Genomic DNA, 19,498 nt, shown 5'->3' with positions numbered 1-19,498 from the left:
CCCTGCCTTCATTAGCAACATTGACCGATTTATTGGGAAATTATTCGCTTTTTTTTTTATTGAAACCTCTTAAATAACCTTTTGTCAACCCGGGAGTGTAAAGCCAATCGTATTTTTTTGTTTCGGTCATTACTCTTTTAATCATTTTGAATTTTTCCACGATTCTCCCAAATACTTGACGCTATAGGCTTTTTTAACCCGATTTATGAACACACAAACAATTGAGATAAATCTTTGGCAATATCATCTATTATTGTCAGTTTTGTGGATAATTTAAATGCCCATTTTACACTTTCAGTCGTTTGTTTTTTTATTTTAAAGGCAAATAAGGCGTTCCGGGTAACATACACGGATGAACTGTGGAGGACGAGCTGGAATAAAATCTTGTTTACACCTGCACCAGAAACGATCGCACGGGGGAATTTCCGAAAAATCTCGTTCGGGATAAACAAAACGAAAAATGTTTGTTCACTGGAAGCGACAGTCCATTAAAAACGAGTCCGTCTTGTCCGAGGGTTTAGTTATGATTTTATAAACATGGTTAATCTGGGACTTGAACATCAGTCCGTTACATGCGAGTTTCCATTACGTGCGAGTTCACTATGAATGGATTACGCCGTACTATAAACGACTTTCAAATTTGATCAAAAATTCTATGTCTGTTCGTTTATAAAGTTAGTCATTTCGCGGTGCGCACTGAACGTGCTAATTAGCCATTTAAATTGTTTGCAAATGACAGCCAATGCAACAGAGCAAAAGTAACCGTCGTTGTACAGCTCATAACCAAACGGCTAGCAGTGCGGTAATGCACCGTTCCGCATATGAAAAATGACTTAAACGCTGGATAAAGGCAATTTCAAACTGACTAACAGGTATTCCTCGCAACTGAGTTTATCCCGAATGTCGCAATTTCCGATATGCATCATAATGTTATCCTGATGCACACAACATTAACTGAGTCTAACCATGATGTGCTCTTCTAGTGACAAAACCAGGCTAATATCCAGATTTATTAAAGCGTATCGAGTTATGAAATGTTCAAACTGTAATCAGCGTCATAGTCAGATGACACTACGCCGATATCCAGAGCAGCATTAAATTTAGCGTTTAGTTCATGCTCACTTTTACTAATGCGAGCAGACTTGTTTACATAAACTCCGTTGGATTTGCCCATGTGTTTTCAGGCGGCATTAACTTATTTGAGTTTCATTAGTGAGCGGGCGGTTAACAATTAGCATTGCACCGAAGTGTCGTAACTCTAAGCTTACCTCACTGGAGACAGCTCCCTGTTGTACGAACCGCTAAAGGTAAAGATCCCCGGGGAATTCACTTCGGAACCGGAGTGGAAGCTTGGAGAATTGGACCATTTGTAAGCAGGATTACTGCCAGTACTGCTTCCTAGGGATTGGTGTTTCATCAACGGAGGGCCCTGAAATATAATGCGGCATGTTCAATAATTGATTTTTGGACTTTTTCACATTCTCACCGTCGAGGGGGTACTTGAAGTTGTGGTGGTACTGCGAGACGAAGCGAAGTATGACCGAGCAGCTGAGCAGTATGGCACTGGGGGTCCTCTATCCCAAGGTTCGGAGGTGCTTCGCAAGTGCAGAATTGACACGTTTGGACCTCTGCAAGAAAAGAAGTTTCACTATGATTTTGCGGTCAAAACTCTTCAAGATTGTCACGCCTTCACAGTCACATTCTTAGGAAGTTTCTCACGTGACACTGCAACTTGGAGGACTTTTGTAATAACTCCCTGAGTCAGCGGTTTGATTTCGCTGCCATCAGCCTTATTTACAAAGTTTAAATTAGTTTCTTATCTGTCAGACCTGCTATTGTTGTGAAAATATGAAAGTTTGATAAAATCTCTCGTAGTCGAGAGGTTCTAGTTTGAAGATAAGAAAAATGCGAAATGCTAAAGTTATAAGTCAACATCAGTTGTTCCTGCTTGCGATGCTTCAGTTCAATCGTCATGAAGTTGATGATGGTTGCCGACAACAGAAACGTCAGATTTTAAACATACCATTGTGGAAGAGAAAATGTTGCGATGTTGAACTGATCAATTCTAACCTGAACTGATTGATGTTGATCAAATAGGTTTGGGGCAAAAATAAAAACTTTTTTCCTGTATTTCAGGTTTTGTTTTCGTATAGGAATCCACGACAGAAACCACTAAGTAACCAAGCAGAGATCAGATCTGCGGAGTTCCTCGGAAAAAGTGAGTTCGACGGAGATAGTTGCTCGAAATCTACAAGTTTTTTCCCATGATGACTCATTTTAACTGGTACCTTGGGAGAAAACTGTCTCGATGATTATGGCAGCGGATCGTCGACCCGATCTTTGTAAACGGGATGGTTTTTATTAGACCCATTCACTGACATTTTTAACTAGTTAGCCAAAGGGCCTGCAGAATCAGAAATAAAGGGTGGCTGAAATGGTCGACATTTACCTACGCCGAAATTTATGAAAACCACACGTCTTTTACGGACTTTTATGGACAAGAGTAATTTCTTCGAAAACCAATGACGATGAGATGATTGAAATGTTAAATCAGAACCCAAGAGATGTAAGAAAAAAGGCGAAGTTCAAGCGAAGCCACTAAAGGTGAAAATCCAGAATTTCCCCTCCAAACTGTTTTATTCGAATATAAATGTAAAGCATCAAATGCACAGGAAATGTGGTTTAAAAAAGTGGAAAATAAAGATTTATCCTCGACACCTAAACCACATTACAGCTATTATTCTCTTTAAAGGTTCTTTCCATGCTCATCTTACGGAACATCGGCCTTTTAGCTTCCAACTTTGAAAACTGAGCTAGTAATTGCTTGTATAAGGTTTCGCACTTTCCAGATAGCTCCAGGCTTTCTGAAAAAGCAATAATTAAAAATGCATTTAAAAATTCCGGTAATAAAATCGACTAGTGTTGGTATTGAAAAGATAAACTAATTTAAAACTTTGCCACTAATGGAAGCAGTAAGGGAAAACTAATTGGTGCTTTTATTAAAGTGAGAAGTATAAAAATGTCAGGTGGGATTAAATTGATCGGATATATTGAGCATGTAAGTTCCTGTTTCCATTAATCGGTACAGTTTTGCTTTTTTTTAGAACGAAGGAACTTCGCAAGTTTGCCGGCATGAGAAACTACTTAATTGCTACAAAAATTGCAGTCAAGGTTTATTAGTTAACACTCCGAATAGCCTCTGCATCGATCAGTCCGGCTTCGATGCAATTCATAAACCGCAATTCTGGCAACTCTGAATATTCAAGCAGTAGCGCCAAAGTCAATATCATAACACATGAGTAATCATCACTTCTCGCATTCGTATCAGCAGCACCGTGGTTTGTAATTCTGGCGGATGATATTAGACTTAGTTTAAATTCTGAGGCCCAAACTTCATGAATTCCCAATATTTGTCTTGCGTTATCCATAACTCAATCATACAATTCCGAAATATTCCTGCAATAGGAGATGAAGCGACATTAGCTAGGCCTCAATCGACACGAAATGCTCCGGATCGCTATCAACAGTAGAGGAAAAAAAAAGGAAAGATATCATAGTCGGTACGGTAACATTGCTCTTTACCATTTTCTCTTCAGTTCCTCTGGCTGATTTTATAGGTTTTAGGGACCGTGTCGCAATTTCCGCAGCTCATCAAAAGGACACTCATCTGCATAGCGTTATTAGTCCCGCCTTCATCATCGTCGTCTTCCTCCGTGTTGATATAGTTATTTTTCAGTTCATTCCAAAACATGTGTGAAACTCATTAGAACCCGTTAGAATTTCTGTGACTCGTGTCATATTTCGCTTCGATCGCCCCGCAAAATCCCACGCACTTGTTACACAAAGCTGTGCATTTCCTAACGCTTTGGGTACATGCACGGGCTGATATTTATACAAAAAAAAAAAGAAAAAACGGTTTACAACATCTCAGTTTTTTGCACTTTTAGTGTTGACGTTTTGACGCCACATAAAATAGGGAAAGCCGCCAAGCTGGCAGAAATATGTAGGATAAAGTATGAATTCGGTTTTATTTGATGCTCGTATAAACGACTACTAAACCACCGTTTGCGTTTGCGTGGGTTTCCTTAAAACCAAGGAGATTTTAGCGTAAAAGGTAATAGCTGCCCACAGTATGTAAAGAGGTTCATTGCCCACAGAAATTTTGGCTACAGGCACACACGCGTGCAACCATGGGTTGAAGAACTTGACAAGGTTTTCTTTACGTAATATTCACAGTAAAAACTCCCGTGATTCTTATTGATGGTTCTTTTGATGGTATTTTATGGCATATATAAGCCGATTACCTTGAGGCATAAGCTTTGGGGCTCCTCGGGAATTGTCTTGCTTGGGAATTATTAAAAATAGAACGAAGAAATAATGGAGCACTAAGAATAGCGTCCCTGAGAGTGGCGACAGGAGCCAAAGGAGAATTTTTCAAAAAAAAAAAAAAATCATTCGTCAAAGATGGAAATCAGTTTTAGAGATGGACTGGAAGCTGCATTCGTACGGCTTAGAGGTGTTGTTTTGACTAACCTGAACTAGCCAGAACTCAAATGCTTTCCTTCAGTAACCACTTCAGTTTCGGTTAGGCTGACTTTGTTTTTCTTCCTATACAACGTTCGTTAATAACCGGCATCTACAAGCTTCGGAAAGGGCGTCCTCAAAGATCGATAATATTAAAACCATTTGCAAACCCTTGTAACGAAGACTGTTTGAACTTTACGCCCATTCTTGTTGTCCAATGCAGAACTAATTTGGTGCTAATTAGTTTGTCAGAAAACAATGTAGAAACTCGTCAGCTTTCCGAACCGTCTCAAGTCTTCACGAACGAAGGACATATTTCCATTATTTGGGCCATTTTATTTTTAAAAGGCACTCACCCTCCGGGAAATAAAAGAAGAGGCGTATCTGGGCAATTTCGCCCTTTTACGATTAAAGGGAAATGCTGAAATAAGTCACCTATACTGTATAACAATAAGAAGTGCTCAAGGCAGGCACTTCGAGGCAAGTATTGCTCGAGCAATATAATAAACTCAAGGTTTATATTTATTTAACCCGCGAATAAGATCGTGGGCCGACAGGACCTAGAAGAGATCAGCTGTATCTTTGGTATTTTTAATCCAACATCCGTGCAAAGGAAGTAGGTCACTTGTTTTACTGACGAGCGTCACGTCTTTCTACTATTCAAACAAACCCGAAATTCACAAGATTAAAGGGGGAGCATTCTTGTTTTGTTAGCTCAGCGGTTCAGATAAGAATTGCCGGCCCTTTGGAGTCCCCCAATATTAATCTAAAGCCCTAAGTTCGGATATCTTGTTCCTTCAGAATTATTTAGCCAAGCGGTTTCCATGTTTGTAGACAGGACGACCGAACAATACCTGAGGGTTGCTTTGTGAGTGGATCCATTCTAGATCTCTAGTTCTCGAACAAGAGAATTTATGCGATTCTTCTCAAAAATATTTAGCCTTGAGCTTAAAGTCGCTGACACAACTTGAGACAAAGAGCACTTTCTCCATATTTCAGCGAGGAAAAATGAATGTCATGAATATTCAAAGGTGCACGTCTCTAAGCCATATTTCCACTGGTGCTAGTTGCTCTGCCGGATTTTCCACCTGACGAATTAGGTTGTTGGATGTCATTGTCCTTCACAATATATTCTCTTTGGCCTCAACGAGATTTGAATAAAAACACCCCCGTGTCGGAAAAACGGTCGATGTGCCTTTGTTAAGTAAATAACCCAGGCTGCCCCATACAGTCCGTTTAATGGAAGATAATCTCGGTTTAACATTGAAGGGGACAAAAGAAGAGTTTGTTCCAGACGCTTTCCTTGAGGTTGCAAAAGCGCCCTCAAGAGCCACCTCCTCTTCAGATTGTTTATTAAAATCGTTTCAATAAAGTTCGCCTTTAATTGACAAAGTGATTGCAAAATGCGAAAAAATAATTTAAAACTGAGATAGCATCAATATTTCATTCATGGAAACAGAGGAGCCTGAAAAAATTCATTTCGCCATAGGCAGACGAACTCAACAACACCTTCCTTTATCGTTTCTTTTATACATGAAAGTTTCAGCTTTCAGCTGAGATTTAAATTTTATCATTGAAACGTGGGAAGAATTCCGGTGGAGTTCGGTATTGAAATCATTTTCAGGAACATCTTGATTTGAACTTCTCATTTGATTGCATTGTTTCGCGCTACGTCCTGGTATTATTTAGGTTTAGTTTCATGTAGCTAAAATAACCATACAAAGTGGGTTATTGAGGTTTTGGCCCACGCGTAGTATCGCGAATCTAAATTAGATTCATCAGGAAAATTGTCTCAAGGAACATAATCGATTTTCATCTAGGAAATTGTGAATATTGCTAAAATTGAGTAGATTTACATAGCTGAGCCACGAGCGAACTATATGTTACAGAGAAGCATGTAATGGTGGGGGATTTCTAGTTAGGCCACCACTGCCATACTCATCCTCTAAGGGGAGAGAAAAAAAATCGATAAATTTTGACCGATTACTGGCTCGTCCTTCGTCCTTTTGTGCGTGCATCATACAGCAGTACTTCCAATAATGGAAGATGCACTGCACATTGGTTGTGCCTCCATTCAGCTTCAATTACGTTCGATGCACTCTTCATACAACCAATATTGCCTTTAACGTTCTATTGCGTATCTTCATTTGGCGGTCTCAGCTCCTCTATCAATTCTTCCGCATAACAACGCACTTTTAGGGACCCCCAATTTACAGCAATTTTACTTTAAATCGCGTAAAATAAGCACTAATGTGGCTCAGTAGTTCAGAGCCAAAAGAAACCTGTTTGCGCAGGAACATAGAGCGCATGGAGGCGACGTTGAGCCTTTGCTTAACAGACCATCAACGTACTGCGTTGACCTTTCAAGTCTGTGGGCGATATTGAAATCGTACTTTTTCGACAGATGGCATCAACTTGTTGCTCGAGCACTAATTAGTTCTTTGATGTCTCATCAAATATTGGACAGCGTAATAGTCCGTATAAATAAGAAACTTGATGATCTGTAAAAACGTAATTTCTGACCTATGGAATTTGCTAGTTTGGCAAACATCAGGATCTCTGTCTACACGCATCACGCTGCTTGACCAGTCTTGCAGCATTTTGCAGGAATGGTGGCAAAACTGCACGTACTGACCAGACGCTCAGAACCAGATTCATTGAAATTTTGCTGGTATAGACTGCCCTAAAGTAATTCTCCTGAGGTTTCTCGGTTAAAAGGAAATCTGCTCCACAATTTTTATAATATTGCTAAAAAGAGACACTTCGGCGTTTGCCTACATCGAAATCTCGCTCAAATCAACTGCTCCCCATTCAGTGTTATTTAGTGCCAACTGACGCATGAAGCTAACAATACAATAAAATTATTTTCTTCGATTATCATACGAAATTCCACAAAGAAAAATGGGGAAATACTCAAAGTGAGTTGTCAACATCAGACAGAGTCCTCCATGCGAAATTAACTTGCTATAAGTTAAGAAATTACTTGCGAACTGAGATAACTTCGGATGCGAACTTGAGCACCTGGCTGGAATGAAATTTTCAGGAGGTACCGGAAAAGTTATAGGAATATTTAAGAATAATGTCGAAATTTTTATTAGATTAGTGAAATTTATCTGTGAGGAGTTTGCCATTTATGAAATCGAGCGCTGCGAAGAGAGAAAGGCTACGTCACTACATCGATAACGCGAAGTAGTGAAAGGTGGGCGGACAAAAAATTTGTCACATTGATCTCATGGCACTCAACGTGGGTGCCAAAAGCCCATATACATATTTTAATTACCGCAAATTGCAAACCGCCAATTCTGCACTTATTAGCATCTTATATGCATTTGTTCATAGTGAAACTACATGAGAGCACGCGCGATTTTCACATTTCTGTAGATGCTCGCCTTGTGTTTACGACAAAACAGGATTAAGACACTCGCCTTGAAACTGAAAGAATTTCTTTGGGTTCGATTTTAGCATTCACATTCACGTGCAAAGTGCACGAAGCTCGACAATTTTATTAACTATAAATTGCAATTACCTATAAACTATACGAGGCATAAATCAAACTATTTTTTCCTTGTTAAAACTAATAATAGCCCAAGTAATAACGGCATAATAATAAGATGTAAGGTCGCTGAAGGAACTGAGAGACGACCCGAAAAAAATGGAAAACGAGCGGTATCCCGATGGTTGAAGCGAGGGATACGAATTCACGACGAGGATGAAGTGGAAGACCATGGAGGGTTCAAGTTACATAACTTCTTATCCACGTCGCAAAATGTGACTATTGAAAAGCGCCTTACGTAAAATGAAAAGTCATATAAATTTCATATGATAAAAAAGGATAAAGATACATTCGAATGCCTAAACATAACCCTATTTTTTGCAGGGCTGTTGCGTCATTTCTTGACGTTTTGGTTCAATCTTTGGCGGCAAAAATTTGTTCTTTTGTGAACTAAAATAGTGCTCCTGGTTGTTTAGTATCGGTGTTGTTGTTATTATTATTATTATTATTATTATTATTATTATTATTATTATTATTATTATTATTATTATTATATTATAGGTATAGTGCCCCAGTTTTTAACCAGCCGGCGTAAGGAACTTGTGGAGTCCCTGCTGCATATTAATTTTGAAAAGATGTGACATCACTGCTGATATGAAACCTGTGACGTGCATCAAACGTTACGTGATTTTAACCATATATGAAAATTGAAGAGCTCCGGGCTTTAATCGAGTAGCACATCTTGCAATTTCCGGTATCTTAACGTACAGAACTCCCTTTTCTAATCTCGCTCTTTTTAGATATTTGGGAAAAACTGCATTTAGACATCCCAGGTCTAGAACTACAGTCCCCGCCTCCTTCTCAAGCAACATCTGCCGAATTTTCATCCAGCGTGTGCGCAATGCCACCCCTGTAACTTAAGTAAATCAATAAACTAATCCCCTCAAGGAGAGAAGAGCCGAAAAATTTCATCAAATCTCAGTAATCTGATCCTAGATCGGCTCTATTTTGAACTTTCACTAAACTTAGTTTTTATGACTTCAAGGATATAAATCAAGGACGTGGCTCTAATAAATCCTTAAACTCTATCTTCTTGTAGTCAGGGTTAGAAGGCGAAGCTGTCAAAAGTGAAATATATTGTGAGCAAAAACACTCTTACCCTTAAACCGGCCATGGGCAAGTGCTCTTATACGAACGGGAAACGGTCGTCAGGGATTTGGCGTATGATTTGAAGGGAGGATCTCGTTCGGGTCTTTGCAGTGGCGGTTAACGGAATTAAATGCAGAGTCGTTTAAGTTAGCTTACTCAAGGTAGATTACTCTAGAACGTACTAAAATTTGGTTATTTTGCACAATGCTTTTGATTCTGGCCGTCCACCTACTCTCGACTACATCAACTTGAATTACAAGATTTTTTAGTTTTCTTTAAAGTTTTTTTCTTAAGTTTTGTCTTAATTTTATTATCTAAATTTTTCTAGTTTTTTTTTAGTTCTTTTTAGTGCCATTTCGTTTTTTTGATGAACCATTCTCTTTAAAGTTTTAAAATTCAATTTAATGCAAGCATAAAAGTGAGTCTTTCGCGATTTTCAGCAACTCGTCCCAGTCATTTTAGATTAAAAAAAAAAATTTACAGACATTTACGAGTTGTTTGGGGCTGAAGTCCGTTGCGATTATAACGCATGTTTAAAGCGAGCTTTAACGCACCCCTAGGAGCTTCTTATAATTCAGCTTCGGGCAAGCACCGAAGGGAATACTTTTGGCTGAAAAACATTTGTTTAAGTTCTCCGTTATTGCTGACAAAAATACGCAGTTATTTACCAATCGTTTGAGGTTAAATTCGTTAGTTCTGCCCGGTTAAAACCAGCCATTTATTGCGCCGATAACTCAACTGTTAATTTGTTTTCATCAATTTGGCGTTATCACCAATGAGAAAGTAATTTGAGATTTTGTCAACATGTCCGTTATTTTATAACTGCTAAAAATGCGAAGTTAATTACAGGTTATTTTGGATTAAATTCGGACATTTCATTGCGACTCATCATGTATTATAAAGCTTAATTAGACCCTTAAAAGACTATCAAGTTTTTTTGGCCGAAAGTGCGCGGAGAACCTTAACGATCTTGGGAATTGTTTTTTTTTTTTTTGGTTTTTCGTTAAACAGTGTGGCCCAAGAGAATGGGGCTCCAAAGAAATACATTAAATGATATATTCAGTAACTGCTTTTTAAGTAAAAATTCCACGTGTTCGAAACGCATGTCTATTACCATATTGATCGAAATACTTTTACTTATTCCGCTACTCTCGGGCAAGTTATACGACCCTCAGCATTTAATTCTCGTTTATCGCTTTTCAATACCGGCACCCAGTCCAATAATAGATCCATTTTAATACTTTAGCTTTTGCTCTTTACCCGAATCTTTCTATAAATCTATGTAACGGGCATTTTATTCCAATGGAGTCATTTACGAGCACGACGTGACCTGTGTATATGCACCGACAAATTTTCACAGGGAGGTGATAAAAAAAGCCCGAATATTGTGGCTGAGTAAGCGAAAATCGATGAGAAAATTGCCCTCGAAGCTCCGAAGAAAGGAAACAAACGATTGTTAGTTTATAGCGAGATGATTTTCTACACACGCCGTGAAAAGCTTTGGACCCCCTAATTATTGTGCAACTACCCTGTTTTATACTGTTAATTTTGTTTTTCAATTTAAATATATTATACTGAAAAACTTTTCTTTTTTAAAAAATCTCTTAGAAAAAGTTTAACCTATTGAAAAAATTCTTTTGTAGAATTATACGTTTTCTAAGGATACTTTATTAACGACAAAACTTTATGAAACATTTCTTATGGAAGTACGAAACAATTTAATGATCAGTTTTTAATTATTAAAATTTAGCATCGAACAACGCATTGACGCGTCTACGCATCAAAACAATCAACATGTTTACAATTTCCTGGGGGATGTTGTTCCATTCTTCTCGTGCAGCTGCAGCTAACTCGTCAACATCTTGTGGTGGATGAATTCGACTGCCAATCGTTCTAGCCACAGAATCCCACATGTTTTCAACGGGATTCATGTCTGGGGAGTTCGCAGGCCAATTTAATTGAGTAATTTGCCTCTGCTCAAGTCCCTCTTGGACTTTCCTTGCGTTGGCCCCCAATTCGCCGCGCAGAGCATGGATAATTGGCCAGACGACATTTTCCATATAAACTTGAGTTGTCATGTTTTCATTTATAGGAATTAATGCTCCGCGACGATTGCACATTATTCCACCTCAAAACGTAATCGTCCGGCCATTGTACGGAGCAACTTCCAGATAATAATTTAATCTTTCTTGGCGATCTCTGCACACCCTTTTCCGGTTATCAGCGCTTACCGATCCAAATCTGGATTCATCGGTTAATAACACCCATCGCCATTGCCGTAAAGGTCAACCCCGATACTGCCTCGTCCGCTGTAAGCGGACAGTTCTGCGTCGTGGACGAAGCCTGGGCAGTTTTAATGGTCTTCTCGCGCGTAGATTTGCTCTATGGAGTGTTCCGCCAACTGTAGAAGTTGATGTGGCAATCCGGAATGTCCGTTGAACCTGAAAGGCTGGAATTGTAGCGTTTCGGTGCCTTCGCGTAGATTGCACCCAATATTGGCGCCCACCACGTGGTCTTCGTCGAACTGCGGTCGGTTGCTTGTTGGCGCCTATGGACGGTTCGCCCAACCGAAGACCTCGGAATGCCCAATATTTCAGAAATTTGATGGTTTGAATGTCCAGCGTGACACTAGGCAACTATCGTTGCCCCATTAGAGTCACTAATTTCACGTCTTGGCATTATAATATAGAAAGAGTTGTAGGTTCCTTCGCAAAACATACCACCACCATATTCGCATGTAAAATCCAATTGTCCAACATCATCTTTATCTTAACGTTTGTTATAATTTTTTTTTCAAACTAACAATCGTTCTCCCATTATATAATGCAACCGAATAAGTGAACTTTAAAGATCGCCTATACAGGGGGTCCAAGTCTTTTGACGGTGTGTGTAAGTTGGTGCCTAAGGCAGCGGTGTTTCTTAATATTCACGAATTCCAACCTTGAATGAGCAAAGAGCTGATGAATAACCTAATAGCAGCTGCCACGCCCAGCGGACAAAATCGTTCGGAATGTGACACACAAAATATGTGAGAATTTTTGTAAATATTGCGACAATTTTTATTGAATGTACAAAAATGTTGTAGTTTTGCAGGCAAAAATAATATTTATATCGAAAGTTTAATTAGATAATTAATATGGATTGTGTGAAATCAAATTGTCGGTTTGGCTTCGCCTTCGTTAAGTTAAACAATGAAAACGTTATTATCATAGGTTTGTTTGCTAAAATAGCATCCGAAATTTAAACATCCCATTTGGTTTGTTCAAGTTATTTATTCCCGAACTTTTTCAAATAAAACTCATCAGTAAACGCTCGTTAAATATGCGCATGTATTGTGCGTTCAGTGAAATAATCCAGATTAATAATATTCCGCATAACTGGTTTCTAAACCCCATTTCGTAACATTTGGGGCGCAGCCTTGTAGTACTATTCATGTAAATGATGATCTATCGACTAAAATATCGATAACGCGTGCATTCGCTTCCGTGAAATTGTATCTTAAAGGACCCTTTTCACGCTCGGATTTCAGGTTTTTCCACCTAACGAATTGACTAAGAGCAAAAGTGAGTATCAATATCAATCTTTAGCGGCACAACAAACGTATTTACCGCAAAGTGATAGTAAAAGTTATAGAAACGGTCTTCCGAATACTTTTCCGTAAGTGGATTTTCAGATTGTTCGCGGCTTGACTGGGCATTTTCTCTTGTAGGTACGAAACAGGACCCGACAAAAACAAAACCTGCCAATACTTTCTTCTTTCTTTATGTGTTTAATGCAATAACGATTATGTACGTATCAGTGCGTTGGCCGGCTTAAAGACGAGACAGATGGATACGACGTTACGTAACTCCGCGTAACTAATTAACCAGCTCAATTATGATATAGTGGTAATTACTCAGGTTGTTCTACTTGTTGCTACATACGCGCTATTTACTGAAAGACGTTCTGCCGCAGTGTAAGTGCGAGCGACTTTTCTCACTTCTCTTTGTATTTTACATGAGGTAACAATACGCTCAGATATGCACGGAGGGTGAATTTAACTCCAATCAAAAGCTAAGAAACATCTCTGGTAAATATTCATAACACCTTACAACACTGATATATCTGCCTCAAGTTGGAAGCTACTTACAACGTAGTCGAGGGTGTGAATATAAAGGAATTTAATTATTAATTTCCATGCATTTGTAAGTTTTGGAATCTGACAAGATCGGCGAGGCTGAAATTTAACGAAGTTAGTACTGAAGAAATCAGGCGTTTCCCTTATTAGCTGAGTTTTAGCTTTGGATTCAGTGCCCGTAAAGACTCCGCACAGGGCCCAAGTGGCCACGTCGTGTATGCTCGGTTTCGTACGAAACGCACCGCCCAGCAATAATAACAATTAAGTCTTGTAATTTCGGCAAAATAACGCTCCACGATAGCGTATCAGCATAGTTTCGGTAGAAAAGAAAGAACCCCGATGATTTTTTTGTCATCGACCTTCTAGATTTTTTTATTAAATGTATGCTGCGCTGGCAATTTCCTTGGGCCAGTATTAGCACCGTTCGTGCGGACTTTACCAAATGGCATTTTCCAGCAGAATAGTGCAAGGCCGCATATTGCGAACATTGCTCGCAAGTAGCTGGCACAGGCACAATCGGAATTGCCGCCTTGGCCCGCACGCTCACCGGGCCTATCACCCATCGAACATGTTTGGGAGATGGCGCGTCTCCGTCTTCGAAATTTATTGAGGGCTCCAAACAGCTTGGAGGACCTACGACACCATCTCGAGGTAGCATGGACTGAAATCCCCCCCAGAAAGGTATTGATTATTTGTTGCAAAGCACGCCGCGAAGAGTACATGCTTGCATTGCTGCACGAGGCAACGTCATTATTAACATTTCAATTAATAAATTATGTTTTTTTTTACTGAAACTCTGATCGTTTGATCCTGTCTTGCGAAGCATTATTTAGCTGAAATTACAAGACCTAATTGTTTCTGCTGGGTGGTACATTTCACATGAAAGTGAGTGTATTGAAGAAGTAAGATTATGATTTACAGCCCTTTAAAAACTATCCTTGCTTAGATCAATAGTGTTTCACGTACTTCTAATCTGTGCCCGTTGCCGCGAGAATCACCCTGTATGGATATTTTGGCGTGAGCGCATTTTTTAAAATGACCCCTACAAATTGGACGAATCCTGGTGCAAACAACCGGGAACCCTGCGTATTCCCTTTGGCAACGGAAATCTAACATTTGGAGGCGAACACAAGCGCGTCCCACCATCGAAAAATTCCATCCCCATGTATTCTTTCAAGGGATTGATTAACGGATATGATGAATATCTAAGAAACCTGCCTGTATGCGTGTGTTTTCACATTTCCTTTCTGCATGTCGACGCTAACGAAATCGGGAGTCTATTGGCATTCGCGGGCGCCCCGGCAGAACCTCGCAGAATATAATCCGACTACCTAATCGAATCAGATAATCGTCGGCGTGTTTCTTTCGTAATCGCACTGTATTATAATCTCCCAGGCACAAGTTCACCCATGATACCATCGGATCGATCGGAATTCGCGCCGAGACTGACTCCTGCAGCAGGCGAGACCAAAGCTGCTGCTGCAAGAAGGAGACAACCGAAGGACGCGAACCACCTAACCGGAGGTTCGGTTAGCGGCGTTTCGCGTGTTTTATTTCTGCTGAAACTGATAGGGGAGACAAAGGAGAGAGCATATTTCAGCAGGACGTACAGGGAGTTGCGGTTACGGAGAGCGTTTGCCGCAACTAACTGCATGAAATAAAGAAAAAAAAAATGACACGGGTGGTTCGAAATTAGATCCATCGCGTTTGGGTTAAGAGAATCGATGGCCCCCAAAAGGGGGATGTTGGAGTGTAAGTGGAAAGTTGGTGGTTGTGCAAGTTTTGCTGGTCGTATACGGGGTGTCCGGTAACGGCGGACACGTATTGTGGAAGCCGATACCTTGCGTTAAATCAAGAAGTTGACAAACGATCATTCCCAGCGACTTCAGGGCGTTTCACACATTTAAAATAGTCATTGCCCATACGTTTTAGTCGACGGTTAATTTTCGCGTTCGTTCCCACTCATTTTTCCTAGGGTCTGAAGATGATATCGGTCCAAATACTAACAAGGGCTTCCATCCGAGCCCTTAAGAAAGGGAAAATCTTTTTCTCAGTTAGTTTTAACTGAGAATAGTTCGCCGCTCCAACGATCCCTGCGGAAACATAATAAAAGAAAAAACGGAAAATCCACCTCAAACGTATAGAACGTATTTCCGAAAGCGGGAAGTTACGGTGAAACTGGGGATGGTTTGTAGGTTATTTTCGCAAATAACAACATTTATTTTTGCCCTACCTGTCTTTCTTGCGTCTTCGCGTGACCTCACTGGTATGCACCACGGCGTACCACATACCTCCCAAATACATTTTTCCGAGCGGTGCGCGCAATAATTGAAACCGGAATTTTAGTCGAGAGAACCAGCCTCAGCGTTGAACTATATGGCGCGGCCATAAATAACGCGGCAACACACTCACTAAAGAAAAGCCCACCTTTGTCCCTTTTTGGTGAATAATAAACACGAAACTCTTTACTGGAGACTCTGAAATCTAAATTTGCAGGCAGTTCACCCAAGCGAATCAATATTCTTTTCCGAGAAACAAAATGCTAAGCCATGTAAAATATATGGTTACGATAGAATTATCCACCCTCTCCCTCCCAACTTTTAGGAAAATTTACTTTATTACGTGAATAAAATTTTAATAGCTTATTGTGCGAACTTCTTTCCTCAAATTTCATTAAAATTCTTGGCATTTTTCATTTTTAGGACTCAACAAAATAATGCCCTTAACTACTCAAAAACTGTTTTTTGAACCTTTCACTCTTGCTTGGAAATTACGCCAGCACTGTAACTCTCTGAATTGCAATACATATTATTCCCATTTTAGTCCATTTAGCATAAACTTCCTTTATATTAAATTCGAACATCAGATATCTCTTGATGAATTCAAACAGACCGTTTGGGTCGACAGGCTGGAAAGGGTTGAGCTGTTGAGCTGTCAAATCCCTTTCTGTCCTATCTCTATGCTTTTGAATCGAAAGTAAAATGGGCCAACTTCAGCATACAGCGAGTCAACCTCGAACAATATTGGCTTTTATACAATTTGGAAATTAAATTCGTTCGCAATGTTCCAGAAGGTGGACGCTCTATTTTCGTTCTGACAGAATGATCCAGGCTGGATGCTGGAAGTTTGCATGTGTCCAGTTCAGCAAAACGTGAACAGTTCATCAGCTAATTCGATTAAATGGAATGAAGTCGGTGACCTTTGCTCCGTCCGTATGAATTCGGTGATATTCAAACGATGATTCGTTTAGTTTTCCGGACAAGCCCAGAAGAGGCGTATGGGCGAGCTTAACGCTAATAACACGGGGCTTATTAATAACTTACCTATTAGTGGAAGATTGATTTTCATTAGACGAGGGACTCACCCTCGATGAAACTTTCGGCATAGAGTTTTGCCGAAGGGCTGCGTCTACGCTATAGACCCACTTTTTGCTTGCGTCATTAATCATGGAAGATTGTCTACCGTGTGGGGTTATCTTGTTCGGAGCCTCAATCGCACTGTCCACACTTCTCTGGAATGAAGGAAATCTTTATTAATTCTTTGGAAGATGATGGCACTTTGCCCGGAAAAGTAATATAGAGGGAAATCATGGCTGGAAATATCGTAACGTTGGTAAATCGTTCAGGGTCAGGCAAAATTTAGTTAGAAACGGACGATATAGAGACGCAATGCGGACTGCAATATATTTAATAGCGGCGATACAGAAACGATAGCAGAGACATTACACGGTGCTCCTGTAACCCCCTCGTTCGCCCTATATTTTTAGGGATCATTTGCTTCTTATCGGAATGTTAACACCAAGATCAATATATTGGGTTCCGCGTAATCAGTGGTGTTACACCATAAATTGTCGAACAGAGTATGAGGAAATCTTCAAGATCCTGAGTTTTACATAAGACACGGTTTAAGGAAGGCGATCTTTGGAACGTCGATGCTGGTGGAAGGAGTTGGGGACTTCCTGATTTAAAAACCACTTCTGTAGTCCACATAGTCCATATCTTTCCAGTGCTAGTGAGCTACGTTCCATCGGGTTCAATATTCATACCAATACAGCTTGTAGCACTCACGTCAAGTTCAGCGGAAACTCTTTTTTTTGTATATGATTAATGCTACATTGTTTTGTTCCGAATTAAATATTTTAGTTTCATTTGAGGAAGTTATATTTTATTCATGGTCTAATAATAAAAAAGTATCCCTTCCGTGCTTCCATGATCGAATTGAATTTGTCACGCGCGCACGGGAAAATTTTATTTCCCGGGCTCATAATGAAATGTTCAATTTTCACTATATCGCGTAAAATATCTCGTTAAGTTTTTAAAAAATGGCTGGTACTTCTTCAGTAATGTAATTATATTGATTAAAATGAGTTAGGAGAATAATTAATATTTCTCATAGAGTTGATAATGTCTAGAATGAGTTCTAGAATGGACAGGAATTAAGCCGTTGGTGGGATGCATTTAAGTTTCACTGCAAGTTAGCCAACTAGAACAAGAATAATGGCGGTCATAAGTGTTGAATCATAGTGTGCTCAACCCAGATTATAGCCAAACGTGGTGATTGATCCCGCTGCGGAACTCAGAACGACTTAGAAAATTGATTGCGAAGGCAACAAAAGGAAGTTTTATATGACAATAATCGATTAATTTTTCCAAGAAATTTGCTTCGCATTTGGTACAAATAACAAATTATTAAAATAATTAAGATTTGACTAAAATCGGCAGTAACAAATCCAAACAAAGAGTTCCCTGGAAAAACTGCTTACTGGCCTGGCAAGCTAAAAGTAGGACCCCACTCGGTAGACTCGGAGAATAGGGTGCACTAAGCGTTCCTGATTTGGACAGATATCCGAATCAAAAATCTTCCAAAGATGGAGGTCAGAACTCTTTTCCAGCCTAAGTTATCAAAGAGCTAGCAAAAGCTTTCAGAATTAAGCAAAAAGGAACAACAAAAAAAATGCTATTTACACAACTCTAATAAATGACTCGTGTGTTAGTGAGTTAGTTTACTTGTAAGGAATGGTTAGTTCTGAAAACTAGAAATTAGTCTTACTTCACGGCTGGATGGCATAATAAATGAAGCGAATAAATCCAGTCTGGACCAGTGAATGGCACAAAACATGGTGAATAGCAAGTTCTGAATGCTGAGCCGCTCACGTAATCGGTATTAACACATGGCACGCTTAATTTATTACTTGCAGAAAAATGTTCACCTTATTTTCTTTTCCTATTAGTCGAGTGTGTTTCAAGCCAAAAAGTCGTATTAGGATTGAAAAAAGCTTTCTGGAAGTTCAGAAATTGTTTTAAATCTAAAGGACCAGTTCATGTGGGCCATAAATCAAAAATCAAAAAGCTGGGTTTGTTACTTTCACATAGTAATGCTATTATCATACTTGTAGGGTACAAGAGAGTCAGTGGGGAATAAGAACTAGATGGAATTTGAATGGAAGTCATAACCAAAAAGTTTGCGTCAAATGGAAATTTTCATGGAGATTAAATTTAAAAGGGAAAAAAGTTCGTTCTAGCAGTCAATCGTTGAATAAATTACCGCTAAAATTATCAATAATAAAATGGTGATTTATCTTAGAAGACGGTGTCAGGTAATCTCAGTTATTTAATAAAAAAATTAATTAGTCGGATGGGAGATAGAGACGTTCAATAATCCGAGGCGTGATTCCAAAAGTTAAGGGGTCATGTTCTCTATGTTGTGCGACAAAGATGACCTCCTGATAAAGTGTCGCAAGCGAACAAAAGAATTTAATTAACCTACAATTACGAATTGAATTCTCCCAAGTGCGACGCTGTCTAACAACTTAGTCTAGGCGCTGGAAGTGATGCTACGTCAGCATTGTCAGCACTACGGCTGCAGCTACGTGGCACAGCAGCACAATTTTGCAACTGAATTTATTGAAGCGTTTTGCGTCGTTTTATTAAAGGCCCCAGAAGATAAAGCACCCTTAGGCATTGTCCCGTGAAAGCGAGCTCTGAGGTTGCTCCTTTGTTGTGCCAATTTTTTCCAGAATTATTCACTAACGCAACTGATGCCGCAGAGCAAAGTGTGTTTTATGGCAACTTAGTGGCGGCTCTCTTGATGTTCGGTCCCTGTGGAATTGTTTTCGTCCGGGAAAACGAGATGTAGAAAAATATAATTAACCTGGACTAATCTGGAGCGCGTGAGCAACATTCTGGAGATGGGTCTGCGATAATTAAGAGAACGAT

General features: G+C 39.6%; 1 protein-coding gene and 1 long non-coding RNA gene across 3 annotated transcripts in view; one reads left to right on the top strand and one right to left on the bottom strand.

Annotated features, from left to right (window-relative positions):
• Window positions 1-19,498, bottom strand: part of RhoGEF3 (Rho guanine nucleotide exchange factor 3) — a 104,432-nt gene that overhangs the window by 62,696 nt on the left and 22,238 nt on the right. The window contains exons 4-6 of one of the 2 annotated variants that reach the window (XM_066282253.1): window positions 16,607-16,794; window positions 1,487-1,628; window positions 1,269-1,429 (exon numbers count right to left, since the gene is read on the bottom strand). In XM_066282253.1, coding sequence (XP_066138350.1) covers window positions 1,269-1,429; window positions 1,487-1,628; window positions 16,607-16,794 — 491 coding nt within the window. Of the gene's footprint in view, window positions 1-1,268; window positions 1,430-1,486; window positions 1,629-14,501; window positions 14,739-16,606; window positions 16,795-19,498 lie in introns of those variants that run through there. The other variant, XM_066282254.1, reaches the window with a different exon arrangement.
• LOC136339213 (uncharacterized) lies at window positions 8,430-8,876 on the top strand. Its single transcript, XR_010732096.1, has 3 exons — window positions 8,430-8,498; window positions 8,579-8,701; window positions 8,818-8,876. It is a non-coding gene; the product is annotated as an uncharacterized lncRNA (long non-coding RNA).

The sequence above is a fragment of the Euwallacea fornicatus genome, chromosome 5 (assembly GCF_040115645.1).
Source record: "Euwallacea fornicatus isolate EFF26 chromosome 5, ASM4011564v1, whole genome shotgun sequence".
NCBI classification, from domain to species: domain Eukaryota; kingdom Metazoa; phylum Arthropoda; class Insecta; order Coleoptera; family Curculionidae; genus Euwallacea; species Euwallacea fornicatus.
This window is presented reverse-complemented; position numbering and strand designations above follow the sequence as displayed.